The 14070-nt window shown below is 47.6% G+C and overlaps 1 protein-coding gene across 11 annotated transcripts in view; it reads left to right on the forward strand.

Annotated features, from left to right (window-relative positions):
• hecw2b (HECT, C2 and WW domain containing E3 ubiquitin protein ligase 2b) overlaps positions 1 to 13787 on the forward strand; it is a 14718-nt gene extending 931 nt beyond the window's left edge. The window contains exons 2-30 of one of the 11 annotated variants that reach the window (XM_035629752.2): positions 1549 to 1656; positions 1751 to 1845; positions 2102 to 2177; positions 2256 to 2425; positions 2495 to 2637; positions 2964 to 3064; positions 3259 to 4145; positions 4244 to 4394; positions 4642 to 4824; positions 5119 to 5220; positions 5898 to 6051; positions 6143 to 6246; positions 6363 to 6487; positions 6985 to 7209; positions 7299 to 7451; positions 7541 to 7643; positions 7726 to 7822; positions 7925 to 8008; positions 8107 to 8216; positions 8363 to 8483; positions 8565 to 8678; positions 8931 to 9083; positions 9209 to 9307; positions 9384 to 9513; positions 9687 to 9833; positions 9929 to 10043; positions 10643 to 10728; positions 10838 to 10950; positions 11498 to 13787. In XM_035629752.2, coding sequence (XP_035485645.2) covers positions 1549 to 1656; positions 1751 to 1845; positions 2102 to 2177; positions 2256 to 2425; positions 2495 to 2637; positions 2964 to 3064; positions 3259 to 4145; positions 4244 to 4394; positions 4642 to 4824; positions 5119 to 5220; positions 5898 to 6051; positions 6143 to 6246; positions 6363 to 6487; positions 6985 to 7209; positions 7299 to 7451; positions 7541 to 7643; positions 7726 to 7822; positions 7925 to 8008; positions 8107 to 8216; positions 8363 to 8483; positions 8565 to 8678; positions 8931 to 9083; positions 9209 to 9307; positions 9384 to 9513; positions 9687 to 9833; positions 9929 to 10043; positions 10643 to 10728; positions 10838 to 10950; positions 11498 to 11609 — 4361 coding nt within the window. In that variant the 3' untranslated portion in view covers positions 11610 to 13787. The remainder of the gene's footprint in view (positions 1 to 1548; positions 1657 to 1750; positions 1846 to 2101; positions 2178 to 2255; positions 2426 to 2494; positions 2638 to 2963; positions 3065 to 3258; positions 4146 to 4243; positions 4395 to 4641; positions 4825 to 5118; positions 5221 to 5897; positions 6052 to 6142; positions 6247 to 6362; positions 6488 to 6984; positions 7210 to 7298; positions 7452 to 7540; positions 7644 to 7725; positions 7823 to 7924; positions 8009 to 8106; positions 8217 to 8362; positions 8484 to 8564; positions 8679 to 8930; positions 9084 to 9208; positions 9308 to 9383; positions 9514 to 9686; positions 9834 to 9928; positions 10044 to 10642; positions 10729 to 10837; positions 10951 to 11497) is intronic. The other 10 variants (XM_035629756.2, XM_035629754.2, XM_035629758.2 and 7 more) reach the window with 10 other exon arrangements.
• Positions 13788 to 14070: the final 283 nt, after the last annotated feature.

Here is a 14070-nt window from a genome sequence, read left to right on the forward strand (position 1 = left end):
ACACACACACACAGATCCTCCAGTTCCTCCGATGGAATAATAAAAAATAAAAAAAAATCACTGCAGGATAGTAAGACGATAGCACTACTGAGGCTGCGACTTGTAACTCATCTCCTCAAGGTTAGGGCATTACATCAGCCTCTGCTGCTACATTAACCGACTAATGGATTGTGTGTGTGTGTGTGTGTGTGTGTTCACAAGAAAGAGATGGTGAGAGAAGGGAAGTAGGTTATCCTGATAAAAAGTGATGCTGACTCAGCCTCAGCAGCATTTAAGAGCAGTGCGTTATTGTCTATCTCATATTACAGTCTCTCCCTGTCTCACCCTCACATACATACAAACACACACACATTCCTAAAATGTTGTTGTCAAATCCTCATGACAAAGAAATGTAAATTGAGGCTTGCTATTTAATAGTATAGCAACAATTAACTTATTAGTGTTAATCACGATGTGACAGCATCAGCGTGAAGTGAGATTAAAGCCCGTCGGCGTCCGCTGGGCCCGGTGATGCAACTGTACTTCTGGTTCTGTGTGACAGAGCAGCGTTCACAAACGCTAAGCATGAAGACCTGTGCACAACCCTTTATCAGAGACAGATGGAGAAAGAGATGGAGGCAGAGGAAGCCGGTGAAAGGTGATATCTCTCTCCCTCCTTCCCTCCGACCTCGCTGCATCTCCTCTGCTGTATTGATCCAGGCAGGAGGGGGGTTCTGGAGTTTTACTCCCCAGAGATGAGCACTGTTTCCAGCCTGGCTGTTGGCCACATTCTCCTGGAGCCACCTGAGCTCCATCACATCACTGCTGTCTGGCGTGCGTGCGTGCGTGCGTGCGTGCGTGTGTGTGTGTGTGTCACACCTCTCAGACTGTGGTTTGTTTGGAAGATTACAGGGTCATCAAGTCAGACAGGTGTGTGTGTGTGAGGAATACCTATTCGCTGTCACTCGCTGTTTATTGATGGTGACCTGGTGTGACAGGTCAGTGTGCGTGCGTGCGTTTTTGTGAGTGCGTGCGTGTGTTTGTGTGAGTGTGTGCTGACAGACATCAGACTCTAAATCCATTAGGACACGGCCCATTTATCATCCTTCACACGGGACGTATACATAAATGTTTGATGTATTTCCGCCGGGACAGGGACGTGGTTTATGACCCGAGGGCCGAGTTTCCCTCAGTCACCAGTTACTGTAGCTCAATGCAACATGTTCCCTTGTGTGTCGACGCACTGTAGAAGATCCAGACAGTGTAAACATAAAAGAAAATTTTGAAAAAAACCAATTGTTTGTACAGAGCACGTCATTAAGATGCATCGCTCTTATTGAGTCATTTTTTATTTGATCATATTAGCCCAATAGTCTTATTTTCTTAAACACATAAATAGAATAATAAAATGGTGTCAGGTTGCAAAACATGTAAATACAATGTGTGACAGAAGTATCCTCTGGATCACAAACATCTCATATCAAGACTGCAAGGTGTTGTTTCCCTCGACTCTAAAATCATCAACAAAACAGCTCATAAATGTAAAATTTCTGAATGTGTGTTTGTCAGATGAGACGTGTGTGGCCAACGTGTGGGACTCCAAGAACCGCGGCGTGAACGGGACCCAGCGCGGGCAGATCGTGTGGAGGCTGGAGGCGGGACCGTACTTAATGGAGCGTGAGTGGACGCCACGGGGTCCCGTGTTTTGTCTTCATCATCACGCGTGTGTGTCATTAGTCGATGGTGGACTGAGTGCGTGTTCTCTCCACAGCCGAGACCAAGATCTGCTTTAAATACTATCACGGTGTGAGCGGAGCATTGAGAGCGACGACGCCCTGTATCACAGTGAAGAACCCTGGAGTGCCGGTACGTACCGATCTGCTGCTCCCGCACTCGTGTCTCCACTTCCTGTCTTTCATCATCATCTCTTATTTTTTGTGACTGACGATACACATGCTGTTTCGTAAACAAAGTTCCTTGCAGCCTTGCTCTTGCAGGTTTCATTCATTTAACTTTTTTTATCACACTCTTGTATCTTATGTCGGTTAATCCTAAAAATAAAGAAATGGGAATGGTAAGTGATCCACTCATGTAGATCTCCTATTGGCTGTTTTCCCGTCAGGTGGACAGTGGAGGACAAGCGGAGGACCAATCAGGGGCCGAGCTCTCTCGGAAACTCGTCAGCTTCACCCTATCAGGTGAGAGGACAGATTCAGTAGTCGTCTGCTTGTGGCATTGGTCCAGGTTCGCTGCTGAATGTGTATTTTCCCCTGCAGACATCCGTGCGTCGGGCCTGAAGAAGGGAATGTTCTTCAACCCAGACCCCTACCTGAAGATGTCCATCCGGCCCGGGAGGAGGAGCGGCCTCCCCAAGTTCACCCACCACGGCCAGGAGAGGCGGTCGTCCATCATCGCTAACACCACCAATCCTGTGTGGCACGGGGAGGTGAGAACAAACACACACGTATACAGGTGAAAATACTATAAATGAATAAATAAAAATGTCTTCCTGTAGAAGTACACCTTCGTGGCACTGATGACGGATGTGATGGAGATCGAAGTAAAAGACAAGTTCGCCAAGAGCCGACCAATCATCAAGCGGTTCCTAGGTCAGCTGATCATCCCTGTGCAGAGACTTCTGGAGGGGCCGACCGCCGAGTGAGTCCACACACACGCCTGAGGAGCACCGTCAGACCTTTGACCTTAGCGCTTACCCGCAGTGACTGAACATAGCTCATCCGATACCGATCGATATCTCCCAATCAGCTCATTGTCCCGGCATTGATTTGATATTGATCGACAGCAGAGGGCGTTATGTTACTTCAGTGAATCGTGATGTATTGTGTGTGTGTGTGTGTGTGTGTGTGTGTGTGTGTGTGTGTGTGTGTGTGTGTGTGTGTGTGTGTGTGTGTGTGTGTGTGTGTGTGTGTGTGTGTGTGTGTGTGTGTGTGTGTGTGTGTGTGTGTGTGTGTGTGTGTGTGCAGTGATCAGCCAGTCAGCTACAGCCTGTGTCGTCGTCTCCCGACGGACCATGTGAGTGGGCAGCTCCTGTTCAGAGTGGACTTCACCTCCAACGGACATGAAGGTGTGTGTGTGTGTGTGTGTGTGTGTGTGTGTGTGTGTGTGTGTGTGTGTGTGTGTGTGTGTGTGTGTGTGTGTGTGTGTGTGTGTGTGTGTGTGTGTGTGTGTGTGTGTGTGTGTGTGTGTGTGTGTGTGTGTGTGTGTGTCAACGTACTCTTTTAACTTGACGATTGTTCATTGTTTTTCTCCTCCGGTCAGAGGCCTCCCCGGACACGGGGGGAAACATCCTGGGCGCCGCGGCGAATGGTGACCCGGGCAGCCCCTCTGACGACGAAGACCTGCCCCAGCCTTCCTCTTCCTCACGCGTCACACGTGGACCCTCTCCCACGGGCTCTGACGAGGGCTCCCTGCTCGTCAACGGCACTTGTTACTATGGTGATGATAGTGTGTGGCGGGAGCCCGGGCGCGCGGGAGAAGAGGATCTGCTTCCTGTGGCTCAGGGCGGCCACACACACCGGCAGGTGTCGCTCAATGACTACCTGGATGCCATCGAGGCTCACCGGAGCCCCTTGGACCAACACCTGGCGGCGCCTTCTCCGAAACTCCGCTCCAGCTTTCCGACGGACACGCGGCTCAACGCCATGCTGCACATCGACTCTGACGAGGATGAGGAGACAGCTGTGCAGCACAGGGACCAATCGCAGGAGGCGAAGACGCAGCAGAGCACGGACTTGGCCTTATCAAGTAGATCAGCTGGATTTCAACAGCGGAGCGAGGGTTCAAATGGCGAGACGCAGACCGGCGCTACAGCGGAGGCAGGTTCATCCTCTGGGGCTCAGCGTGTATCCGAGTGTGTCGGGGCTGAATCCGGAGCTGAGGCGGCGGAAGGTGCAGCCCCAGGAACATCAACAGCTATTGAGGCTGCAGCCGTGCCCGGAGAGGCTGCAGGTGCGTCGTTGGCTGGGGAGACACAAGAAACTCCCACAGCGTCCAGCTCATCTGAGGCGTCAGGGGCTGAGGCGGACGCCGCGTCGGACCCAGCGGAGTCTGTGAGGGAATGTACCTGTCAGGAGCAGAGCAACCGGACTGGCGTACAACAGGAAGTACCCTACAGTTCGGGACTCGGTCCACTTTCACCCATTCAGGTGAGCATGTGTAGGCAAGATGAAGAAGGCTAGCGATTTGACAAGAGCTGCCATTAGATGACCTCACTGTCCTGTCCCTTCCCGTCCCGTCCTCTCAGGAGGTGGACACAAGAAAAGAAGTGGCTCCGAAGGCAGAGGAGGAAGGGGCGGAGTCATCGAGCAGTGAGGCGAACGGGCCGGTAGTAGCAGCAGCAGCTTCCACCAGTGGCTACGCAGCGGAGCAAGGAGGAGCGACTGCTAGTTCAGCTGGTAGGTGCTGATTGTTTTTGTTTCTGAAACAGGTAAATTATATTTCTAAATACTTTTTGAATTGTTTTAAGCAGTTAAATCTCACAATGTTGATTAAAAATAATTCCTGGATCCGCACCCTTTATCGGGATCTGCCCTGAAATTAAGCGTGATCTTTCTAGGCCCATCTCCCATCCTTCCACCGACTTTCATGGAACTCAGTTCAGCAGTTTATGTGTGATCCTGCTGACAAATAAAGCACCTGAAGTCTTCTTGTTAATTCCAGGGGCTGAAGCCAGTGGCGGGGACAGGCAGGAGGAGGAGGAGGAGGGAGGGGAGGTGTGGAGGAGGAGGAGGCGGTACATGCAGAACTGCGGGAGCGGGGCCCAGAACCAGGAAGTGTGCAGGGCCAGAGAGAGTCAGAGTGGGACGTTAGGGGACAGAGAGACAGGTGAGAGTCTCGGAGTGGAGATTGTGGCAGGTAACAGTGTTGTGCTTCTGGGGAGATGATGATGAAGCAGATGCAGGATGTGATCTCGTGCTCGGAAGGTCACCAGGTCTATTGCTGCTTCGCTGGCGACGGCGAAAAAAGCTTTGTGGGAATCTATCGTTTTGAGTTTTCTCATTTCTTCAAGCGAAGAATGACGGCTTATACGGATTGTGCGTGTGTGTGTGTGCGCGCGTGTGTGTGTGTGTGTGTGTGTGTGTGTGTGTGTGTGTGTGTGCGTGTGCGTGTTGTATGCAGGTGCCACAGCTCAGGTGAACGGCCACCAGTCTGTTCGCTCCCTGCCCTCCATCCGCCATGACATGAATCGATACCAGAGAGTGGACGAGCCGCTGCCGCCCAGTGAGTGTGTGTTTGTGTGTCTGTGTGTGTATGTGTGTGTGTGTGTGTGTGTGTGTGTGTGTGTGTGTGTGTGTGTGTGTGTGTGTGTGTGTGTGTGTGTGTGTGTGTGTGTGTGTGTGTGTGTGTGTGTGTGTGTGTGTGTGTGTGTGTGTGTGTGTGTGTGTGTGTGTGTGTGTGTGTGTGTGTGTGTGTGTGTGTGTGTGTGTGTCTCTCTCAGTACCTAAGGATTTAACCTAGAGAAAATCGGCGCAGCACTAACTACAAAAAACTCCTGTGTGTGCTGGATATCGACTTAAGTGTTTGAAAGCTTCGTCAGCACCAACACTTTACGTTATGATAAATTATTTACAACACACTGTAATGTCATTTTTAGGTGTTTTTTTTGTCAACTCTTCTTTTGATTTGGACATAAGAACAATATTTTCAGGGTCACGTCCTATTGGGACATTTTACAGCATATCATAATCTTTATTACAAATATCTGAAAATGATCCGGCACTGGTTTTGCATTACCTGGTGAAGCATCACACCTCTGCCGATATTCTCACCATCCCTGTCAAAGCAGGCGTAACAACGGCTGAGCGTTTGTGTTTGTTGAGACACCAAATCCCAGAATCCTCCAGCCCAGTCGGCCTCACTGTTGTTCTCTGCGTCCTCTTGCCGTCCCGCGTGCGAAGCAGACTGGGAGGCTCGCATCGACAGCCACGGACGCATCTTCTACGTGGACCACGTGAACAGGACCACGACTTGGCAGCGGCCCACCGCTCCCCCGGCCTCGCAAACGCTGCAGAGGTCCAACTCCATCCAGCAGATGGAGCAGCTGAACCGCAGGTATGAACGCAACCGCACACAAAATTCCAAAACAATGGAGTTTACTTCTCCAATTTATGGTGATTCTGACGAATGACTCACACACTACCAGGTATCAGAGTATACGTAGGACAATCACCAATGACAGCAGACCAGAGGAGCAGCCGGCCAATGAGCTGCTGGTGGACGAGACGGACATGCAACCCTCCATGCCAGGTGATCCTCTCACCACACTGGATTCTGGTCTGTGATAAAACCCTCAGCCTTGATTTGTGCACTGACATTGTGTGTGTGTGTGTGTGTGTGTGTGTGTGTGTGTGTGTGTGTTGCAGAGCTGCGTAGGGACAGCAGCGTGTCTCCGTCCGGTTCCAGGTCTCGCCTCACGCTGCTACTTCAGTCTCCCAGCGCCAAGTTCCTCGCCAGCCCCGACTTCTTCACTGTGCTGCATTCCAACCCTGTACGGACACTCGTTGTTTTTTTCCTTCTCTCTATGCTTTTGCCTTTTTGATTCAAGATCTAGAATAAGACCACAGACTTACTAAGGGACTGTGTAGCTGCTGTCAGACCTGTGCTGAAGTCCGAACATTTTCCAGAAGGGTCTGCGTGTGAGAACGCAAACGTCCGCATATGTTGCTCTGGACATTCACCATAACTTCTCCTTATCAGTCCTTTCCTGAAAATGGTTCATTATGATGATTGTTGTAAACGAGTTTATGTCTGAATGCAGCTTATGCAATTCGTTAACTGGGTTATATGTTATTTTTTGTGTGCTGTAAGAAAAATATGGGGACATATATACACATGTATATCTATAATTATATATTTATAGATATCCATTTCCAAACACAATAACGTGTCAGTTTGTGTAAGTTACCAAACATCTTTTGCTTTTTTCTCCTTTTCTTTTTCCTTCTCCCCTGTTTTGTCCCCCCCCCCCCCGCCTCCCACGCTCAGAGTGCCTACCGTATGTTCGCCACCAACACGTGTCTGAAGCATATGATCAGTAAGGTTCGTCGGGATGCACACCACTTCGAGCGCTACCAGCACAACCGGGACCTGGTGGCCTTCCTCAACCTGTTCGCCAACAAGCAGCTGGAGCTGCCCCGGGGCTGGGAGATGAAGCACGACCACACGGGCAAGGTCGAGCAACACACCAGAAATCAGTCAGAATGTCTCAAGGTCTCCTGTTTTCAAAACTCCAGGGATTAAAGGGGGAATGTTGTGTTTGTTATCTTAAATTAATATATTTTTTTGAATGCACGTTGCAGCCTTTCTTCGTGGACCATAACAGCCGCGCCACCACCTTCATCGACCCCCGGCTGCCTCTCCAGAGCACCCGGCCCCCGAGCGTCCTGACTCACCGCCAACACCTGACCCGCCAACGCAGCCACAGCGCCGGGGAGGTCAGCCCACGGCGATTGGTGAGAAAAATTGCATTTTAAGGCACCTGATGGCTGAAGCAGGAAGAGGAAACTAAAACATCCTCCACCTCCTCCTCCTGTCTCTGCAGGCGGGTGAAGACCCTCGTCACGCCGGCCCTCCCGTCGCACCGCGGCCCTCCAGCACCTTCACGTCCCCCAACAGGGGGCAGTGCCAAGACATAGTGCCAGTGGGTAAGTATCCACACAAACACACACACAAACGGAGATAAAAAAAATAAAAAGACCAACACATTTGCATCCCCTCGTCTTTCAGCTTACAACGACAAGATTGTGGCGTTTCTGCGACAACCGAACATCTTCGAGATTCTGCAGGAGAGGCAGCCTGAAGTCATCCGGAACCATCCGCTCAGGTACGTGTACCATTGACACGATCTATCGCTGCTGTACATGTTTCTGCTTTGAGGGCTGATAACTGTAGCATCACTCTCATTCGCACGTTGCCGTGACAACAGGGAGAAGGTGCAGCTCATCCGAGCAGATGGAGTGTCAGGATTGGCCCGGCTGTCAGGAGATGCCGACCTCGTCATGCTGCTAAGGTGACACTTCCTTCCTCCCTTCTCTCCTTCTATGTTTCCTTCGTGCCTTGTGTATCACCGTTATTTAATTCTCTCCCTCTCTCTCTCTCTCTCTGCAGCCTGTTTGAAGATGAAGTCATGTCTTACGTGCCTCCTCACGCCTTACTTCACCCCAGCTACTGTCAGTCACCTCGGGGATCCCCCGTCTCCTCCCCGCAGAACTCACCTGGTAGGAGAAACAATCACACACCTGCACTGCGAAAAAAAAGAACTCTTTTTACTAAAAATAGATCAGGTAGAGAAAGTAGGAACAAACGGACCGTCACAGATCGCCGACACATGCCACAACACTTCTCTTGGCTGTCTTGCCTCCAGGAACTCAGAGAGCGAACGCCAGAGCTCCGGCCCCCTACAAAAGAGACTTTGAGGCCAAATTGCGCAACTTCTACCGGAAGCTCGAAACGAAAGGTTACGGCCAAGGACCGGGCAAATTAAAGTAAGTGCAGAGTTTTTAGTGTGAAGAGAGGAAACAGGTTCTCTTTGGTTTCCTTTGTATTTATTGGTGTGTGTATCTCAGGTTGATCATCCGTCGTGACCATCTGCTGGAAGACGCCTTCAACCAGATCATGTGCTATTCCCGCAAAGACCTGCAGCGCAGCAAGCTCTACGTCAGCTTTGTCGGGGAGGAGGGGTGAGTGTGCACACACGTCCACACAGACACTGAAGTCCGGACAATCTCCTGGACTTCTCCTGAGGCGTTTTACATGAGAATGCAAAATGAATGTTGCTCCGGACATTTTCTGTCCGGAAATTAGAAGGAGAAGAACAAACCAGGGAACCCATACTACACCTGTTTATGGTTATATTTCAGAGGAGGAAGAATATTTTCGAAGGGAAGAAGAAACAATCCATATGAGTAAAGATAAATGTGTGTGTGTTGCAGTTTGGACTACAGCGGGCCGTCCAGAGAGTTCTTCTTCTTGGTATCCAGGGAGCTGTTCAACCCTTATTATGGTCTGTTTGAATACTCTGCCAACGACACCTACACGGTCCAGATCAGCCCCATGTCCGCCTTCGTAGACAATCACCACGAATGGTGAGATTCCCTGAGGCCGCGTCGCTGACGCCCTGCACACGGTGCAACCGTATGAAGATATAAACTGAGTGTGTGTGTGTGTGTGTGTGTGTGCGTGTGTCTGTGTGTGTGTGTGTGTGTTTCAGGTTTCGGTTCAGTGGTCGTATTCTGGGTCTGGCTCTGATCCATCAGTACCTGCTGGATGCCTTCTTCACCAGACCGTTCTATAAAGGCCTGCTGCGCATGTATGTACAGTAGACGACACAGATGCAGAGTTCTCCTCAGCTTGTGATTTACCCCTCTTTGTTTTCTGGCGTGTAGACCATGTGACCTGAGCGACCTGGAGTACCTGGACGAGGAGTTTCACCAGTCGCTCCAGTGGACCAAGGACAACGACATCGAGGACATCCTGGAGCTAACCTTCACCGTCAACGAGGAAGTGTTCGGACAGGTCAGGCTCGCAGGGCACACCCAGAAATGAACAAAGTGGAAGAGAAAGATTGAAGAAAAAAAATAAAAGGGGAAAAACGTTGATATCTAGATCTTTCAATGCGCACCAAGTCTGAAAACACTACTTGACTTGACAAACTCTGACATCTTATAAAACAACACGCGTTCCCACAGATAACAGAGCGAGAGCTGAAGCCCGGCGGGGCCAACATCCCCGTGTCAGAGAAGAACAAGAAGGAATACATCGAGCGGATGGTGAAGTGGAGAATAGAGCGGGGAGTGGTGCAGCAGACCGAGAGCCTCGTCCGAGGCTTCTACGAGGTACAGTACGCGTCTAATGTGTGTGAACTGTAATGTAGAATTCTGTAGAAAATATGAAACTCAATCAAACAGAATGATATTATGTTGATACCCAGGTGGTGGACGCCAGGTTGGTGTCGGTGTTCGATGCCAGGGAGCTGGAGCTGGTGATCGCCGGCACTGCTGAGATTGATTTATCAGACTGGAGGAACAACACAGAGTACAGAGGAGGTACAGTACGGAGGGAAGAGGAGGAGGAATGTGTCAGTTTACTGAGGTTTTTTACAGTAATAATGAGGAACACAAACGAGACTTTACCATCTTAGTTTACAATCTGCTGGATAATTGTGATGTTATTTCGTCAAAACCTGGCCTACGTTTAAAAAGAGCGGGTGTAACTTTGATGGTGTACAATTGGTGGAAGTTCCCTTTAAAGTGCCTGTCCAGACTCGGCCCTGATTGGCTGTGACGGTGCTGCTGCCTCTTCCTGAGGAGCTGGGAGAGTTTCTGGCTGTGACTCAAGTCTGTTATTACGCTGCTGCAAACAGGAAAAGGAGAATATTCTAAATTCTTAATGACGCGGCACTGGCACAGCACTTTTCCATCAGCCGTCCAATCACACACTGATGGTGCAGCCTTAAAGGAAAAGTTCCATAAAACGAAAAGAAAAAAGAGACAGAAATATTTAAGTGTTTGAATTGAAAAGAAAAGCTGCCGATCTTAAAACAGCTCTTTGTTCATGTTTCCGGTTTAACGATTGACTCCCTCAGGTCGAGCTCGTCATCGTGATCCTGTTGCCACAGTAACATGACATGCATTGCTTTGTTCAGGTTACCACGACAACCATATAGTGATCCGGTGGTTCTGGGCGGCGGTGGAGAGATTCAACAATGAACAGAGACTGAGGCTCCTGCAGGTTGGCAGACACACTAGCTTGTTATTTATTATCAAATCTTTGACATAATATAAGGTTTGTTTTAACCTTTTGTGTCCCTCCTCTTCCTCATCTTCTCTGCATTCCTCAGTTTGTGACCGGGACATCCAGTATTCCCTACGAGGGCTTCGCTTCCCTGCGAGGCAGCAACGGTCCGCGCAGATTCTGCGTGGAGAAGTGGGGGAAGGTCAGCGCGCTGCCCAGGTAAACACAGGAAGTGTCCGCGGCACCAAACCTCATCGCGGCTGGATTTCAAGTTGTCATCATTTTTTTTCTTTATGTATAAATATATAGCACCTTTCAAACAAACCAAATGCAGTTCAAAGTGCTTTATAGCTGATTTACAAAGCCCAGTTTTAAAAGACGACAATAACAGATAATAAAAGATATGTTCAAATAAATTTTAGTAATTTTTTTCTACACAAAATAAATTATACTAAAATAGTAAAAGGTCGTTTAAGTTAACTATTGTCATATAAAAAATATTTACACCAAAATTTTGTTAGAATAAGATAAATAATAATTGATAAATCTGTAAAATTATAAAACACTACGTAAAATTCTAACTAAATATGTGCGTTTAAAGATATCGACGTTTTTATCTCCTTTAATAGAATAAGTTCTAAATTAATACGTAACTAAATGTTAATAAATGTAAAACATCTCCAACAATTCAAACTTCCGGTCCTAACACAAGATGAAAATGATGATCACTGTTTGTCTGACATCACTTCCTGTGGCCTCTCTCCAGAGCTCATACCTGTTTCAACCGGCTGGACCTGCCGCCGTACCCGTCCTTCTCCATGCTGTATGAGAAGATGCTGACCGCCGTGGAGGAGACGAGCACCTTCGGGCTGGAATGAGACACCTCCCCCCGCCGACTTCCCCTGATCTGCCCCCTCAACACCACCGGTGGTCGTGACAAGAGGAAACAGCCGCACAGCTGCTCAGCATCAGCGGCTGGAAAACGTCCTTGTCAACTGGATTTAAAATCCAGTTTATTGTTTGTGTTTGATTTATAGCGGGGCTATATTTTATAAGAGACGACAACGTGATCCATAAAGTGGCACTCTGCCCTCTTGAAATGTGTCACGTCATGAATTTTTTTGGGGGTTGCACCTGCATGTATTTCAAAAAGACACTTTCACCTGTGTGATGCGACAGACAAAAGACCCACTCTGCCTTTCCGCACTGGGATCGTAACGGCCGGGTGGTGTGTTTTTCACTTCCTCTTTGATACCGTGTACAAATGTACACGAAGCATTCACTGCCTTCACTGCAGAATCTCAGTGGATTCTCTTTTATTCTCCTCTTGATGGACCTGAAAGAATAACGTGGCCTGTGGCGCCGCCCGGTGGTGAATTGAAGGAACTGCACTCACGAAGATGGTGATTTTCTCGGGGCCTTTTGGGGGAAAAAGGCCGTTTACCTGCTTGAGGTAACTTTGGTAAAGTTTGTGGGATTTTCCAGTGAACTCGAACCCGCAGATGATTTTGGATTCCAAACAGAAGCTTTGGTTATCGTTGTTACAGTATTTTCATCTACGAGAAGAAGTGATTTTCTAACGACTAGTGGCGGTGACATGTTGTGGTTTGAATGTAACTTACTTTATGATGTAGATTGTGTGGGGAACGTTTTTTTTTTCTACCACACCTGGATCAACTGGAAGATGAAGAAGAAAAACTGTATTTAGCCAGCACTTATTTGAGTTAATGATTAACTTCATTAACATGTAACCATGTTAATTTACTTTGATTGTATTTGATTGGTTTTGAAACAAGCTTTTGATCCAGGTCGATTTTGGAAACTTACCCCAGGCTGAAGATTTATTGATTGAAAGAAAATTGTATAGTGAAATATACAAAGCAAATTAAATGTACACACAGCAGTGGGGAGAAATGTCATGCTGGTGTCAGCTCATGTGACTAAATCGGTCAAATTACATTAATAACGTCTATAAGCTGGCGTAGAAACGTCTCCTCTGCATATTTGCTGTTGCTCATTCGAAGAATTACCTTTCTTTTCATTATTATTATTATTATTATTAGCTAGTTATTCACATTAGCACACTACGACTAGACTCTCTAGCTCCATGTTGTCGTGTTCTTGTGTTTCCTCGTTTCTTTTCTCTTTCTGCACACATGATGTTTGTTCACCTGAATCTCATCCCACTTTTTCCGTACGTACACGACCTCTTGACACTGATCCTCTAGATCGTTACTCTCGTTATCATTTCATTAGAGAAGAAACTCAAATAGTAAAATTTGTGTTCAGTTGATGAGGTTGTTTAGTGGAGGATCAGGCTCACAGGAGATAAAAAACAAACATTCACTGTCTGTTTTGTATGAAAAACCATTTTAAAGGAGCTCGCAGTGAATCCTTTTCTCTTTTTTGTACTTTGCGATACTTGTCACTGCCCTCTTCAGTCACATTCCTCCCTGCACTATGAATGTAAGCACGCCTCCGACTGCCTGTCCGAACCACAACTGTACGACCACACCCCCATCTGGAAGCTTAATAAATCAAAATGATGATCTCCTGATGACTATTTCTTAGTCTTGACATAGATTTGACTAAATTCACTTCTTTAACTTAGTAAATCAAACGTTTCACTCTCATTCGGGCGTTGTATGATCTTAGCACATGAATTTGTCACATCGTTGGCACATTTACCGCTTTTTGTTCTTGTCCCTGGGGAAAATGTCTATGAAAAGACAAAGTTACTACAAACAGAAACGGATATGTTGCCTTTTTGCGTGCAAATTGAAAGGAAAATTTTTAAAAAATGATATGCAAAACCAGGAGTGGCCAATCCTGTACGTTTTCAGTTCAACAGGATCAAATTGATCCCTTCTCCCAAAGAAAAGATTCTATTGACTCCCTCACCGACTGCACTGCCCTGCGTCTGTCTAACCAAAGTCGAGAGCCCTGACCGGCTGACTCACATCGAGCACGCTGTCTCTTTCTGTACAGTCCACCTCACTTTTAAATAGGAATGTTTGTCACAGGTCCTCTCCTGAAATAAAAATCTCATCTCTCTATGCAAGCTTAGTCTTTCTTCTTTCTCCCAAATGCATGTGTGTTTTCAGTTGTCGGGTGTTGAGTTTGATAAATGATATGATGTATGATATATGATACGATATGATATACGTATATAAATAAAAACAACTCTTCATTACTGTTCTAAAATATGATGCAGAAGTTTTTACTTAATGTCTTATTTAAATTGCGGAACACAGATGCAGATGACAACAGCGACATTGTGTTTCCTAAAGAAAATATGATCTAATAATCAATTTGATTCACCGTTTTGTTTATTTACTT

Source organism: Scophthalmus maximus, chromosome 1, assembly GCF_022379125.1.
Source record: "Scophthalmus maximus strain ysfricsl-2021 chromosome 1, ASM2237912v1, whole genome shotgun sequence".
Lineage (NCBI taxonomy): Eukaryota > Metazoa > Chordata > Actinopteri > Pleuronectiformes > Scophthalmidae > Scophthalmus > Scophthalmus maximus.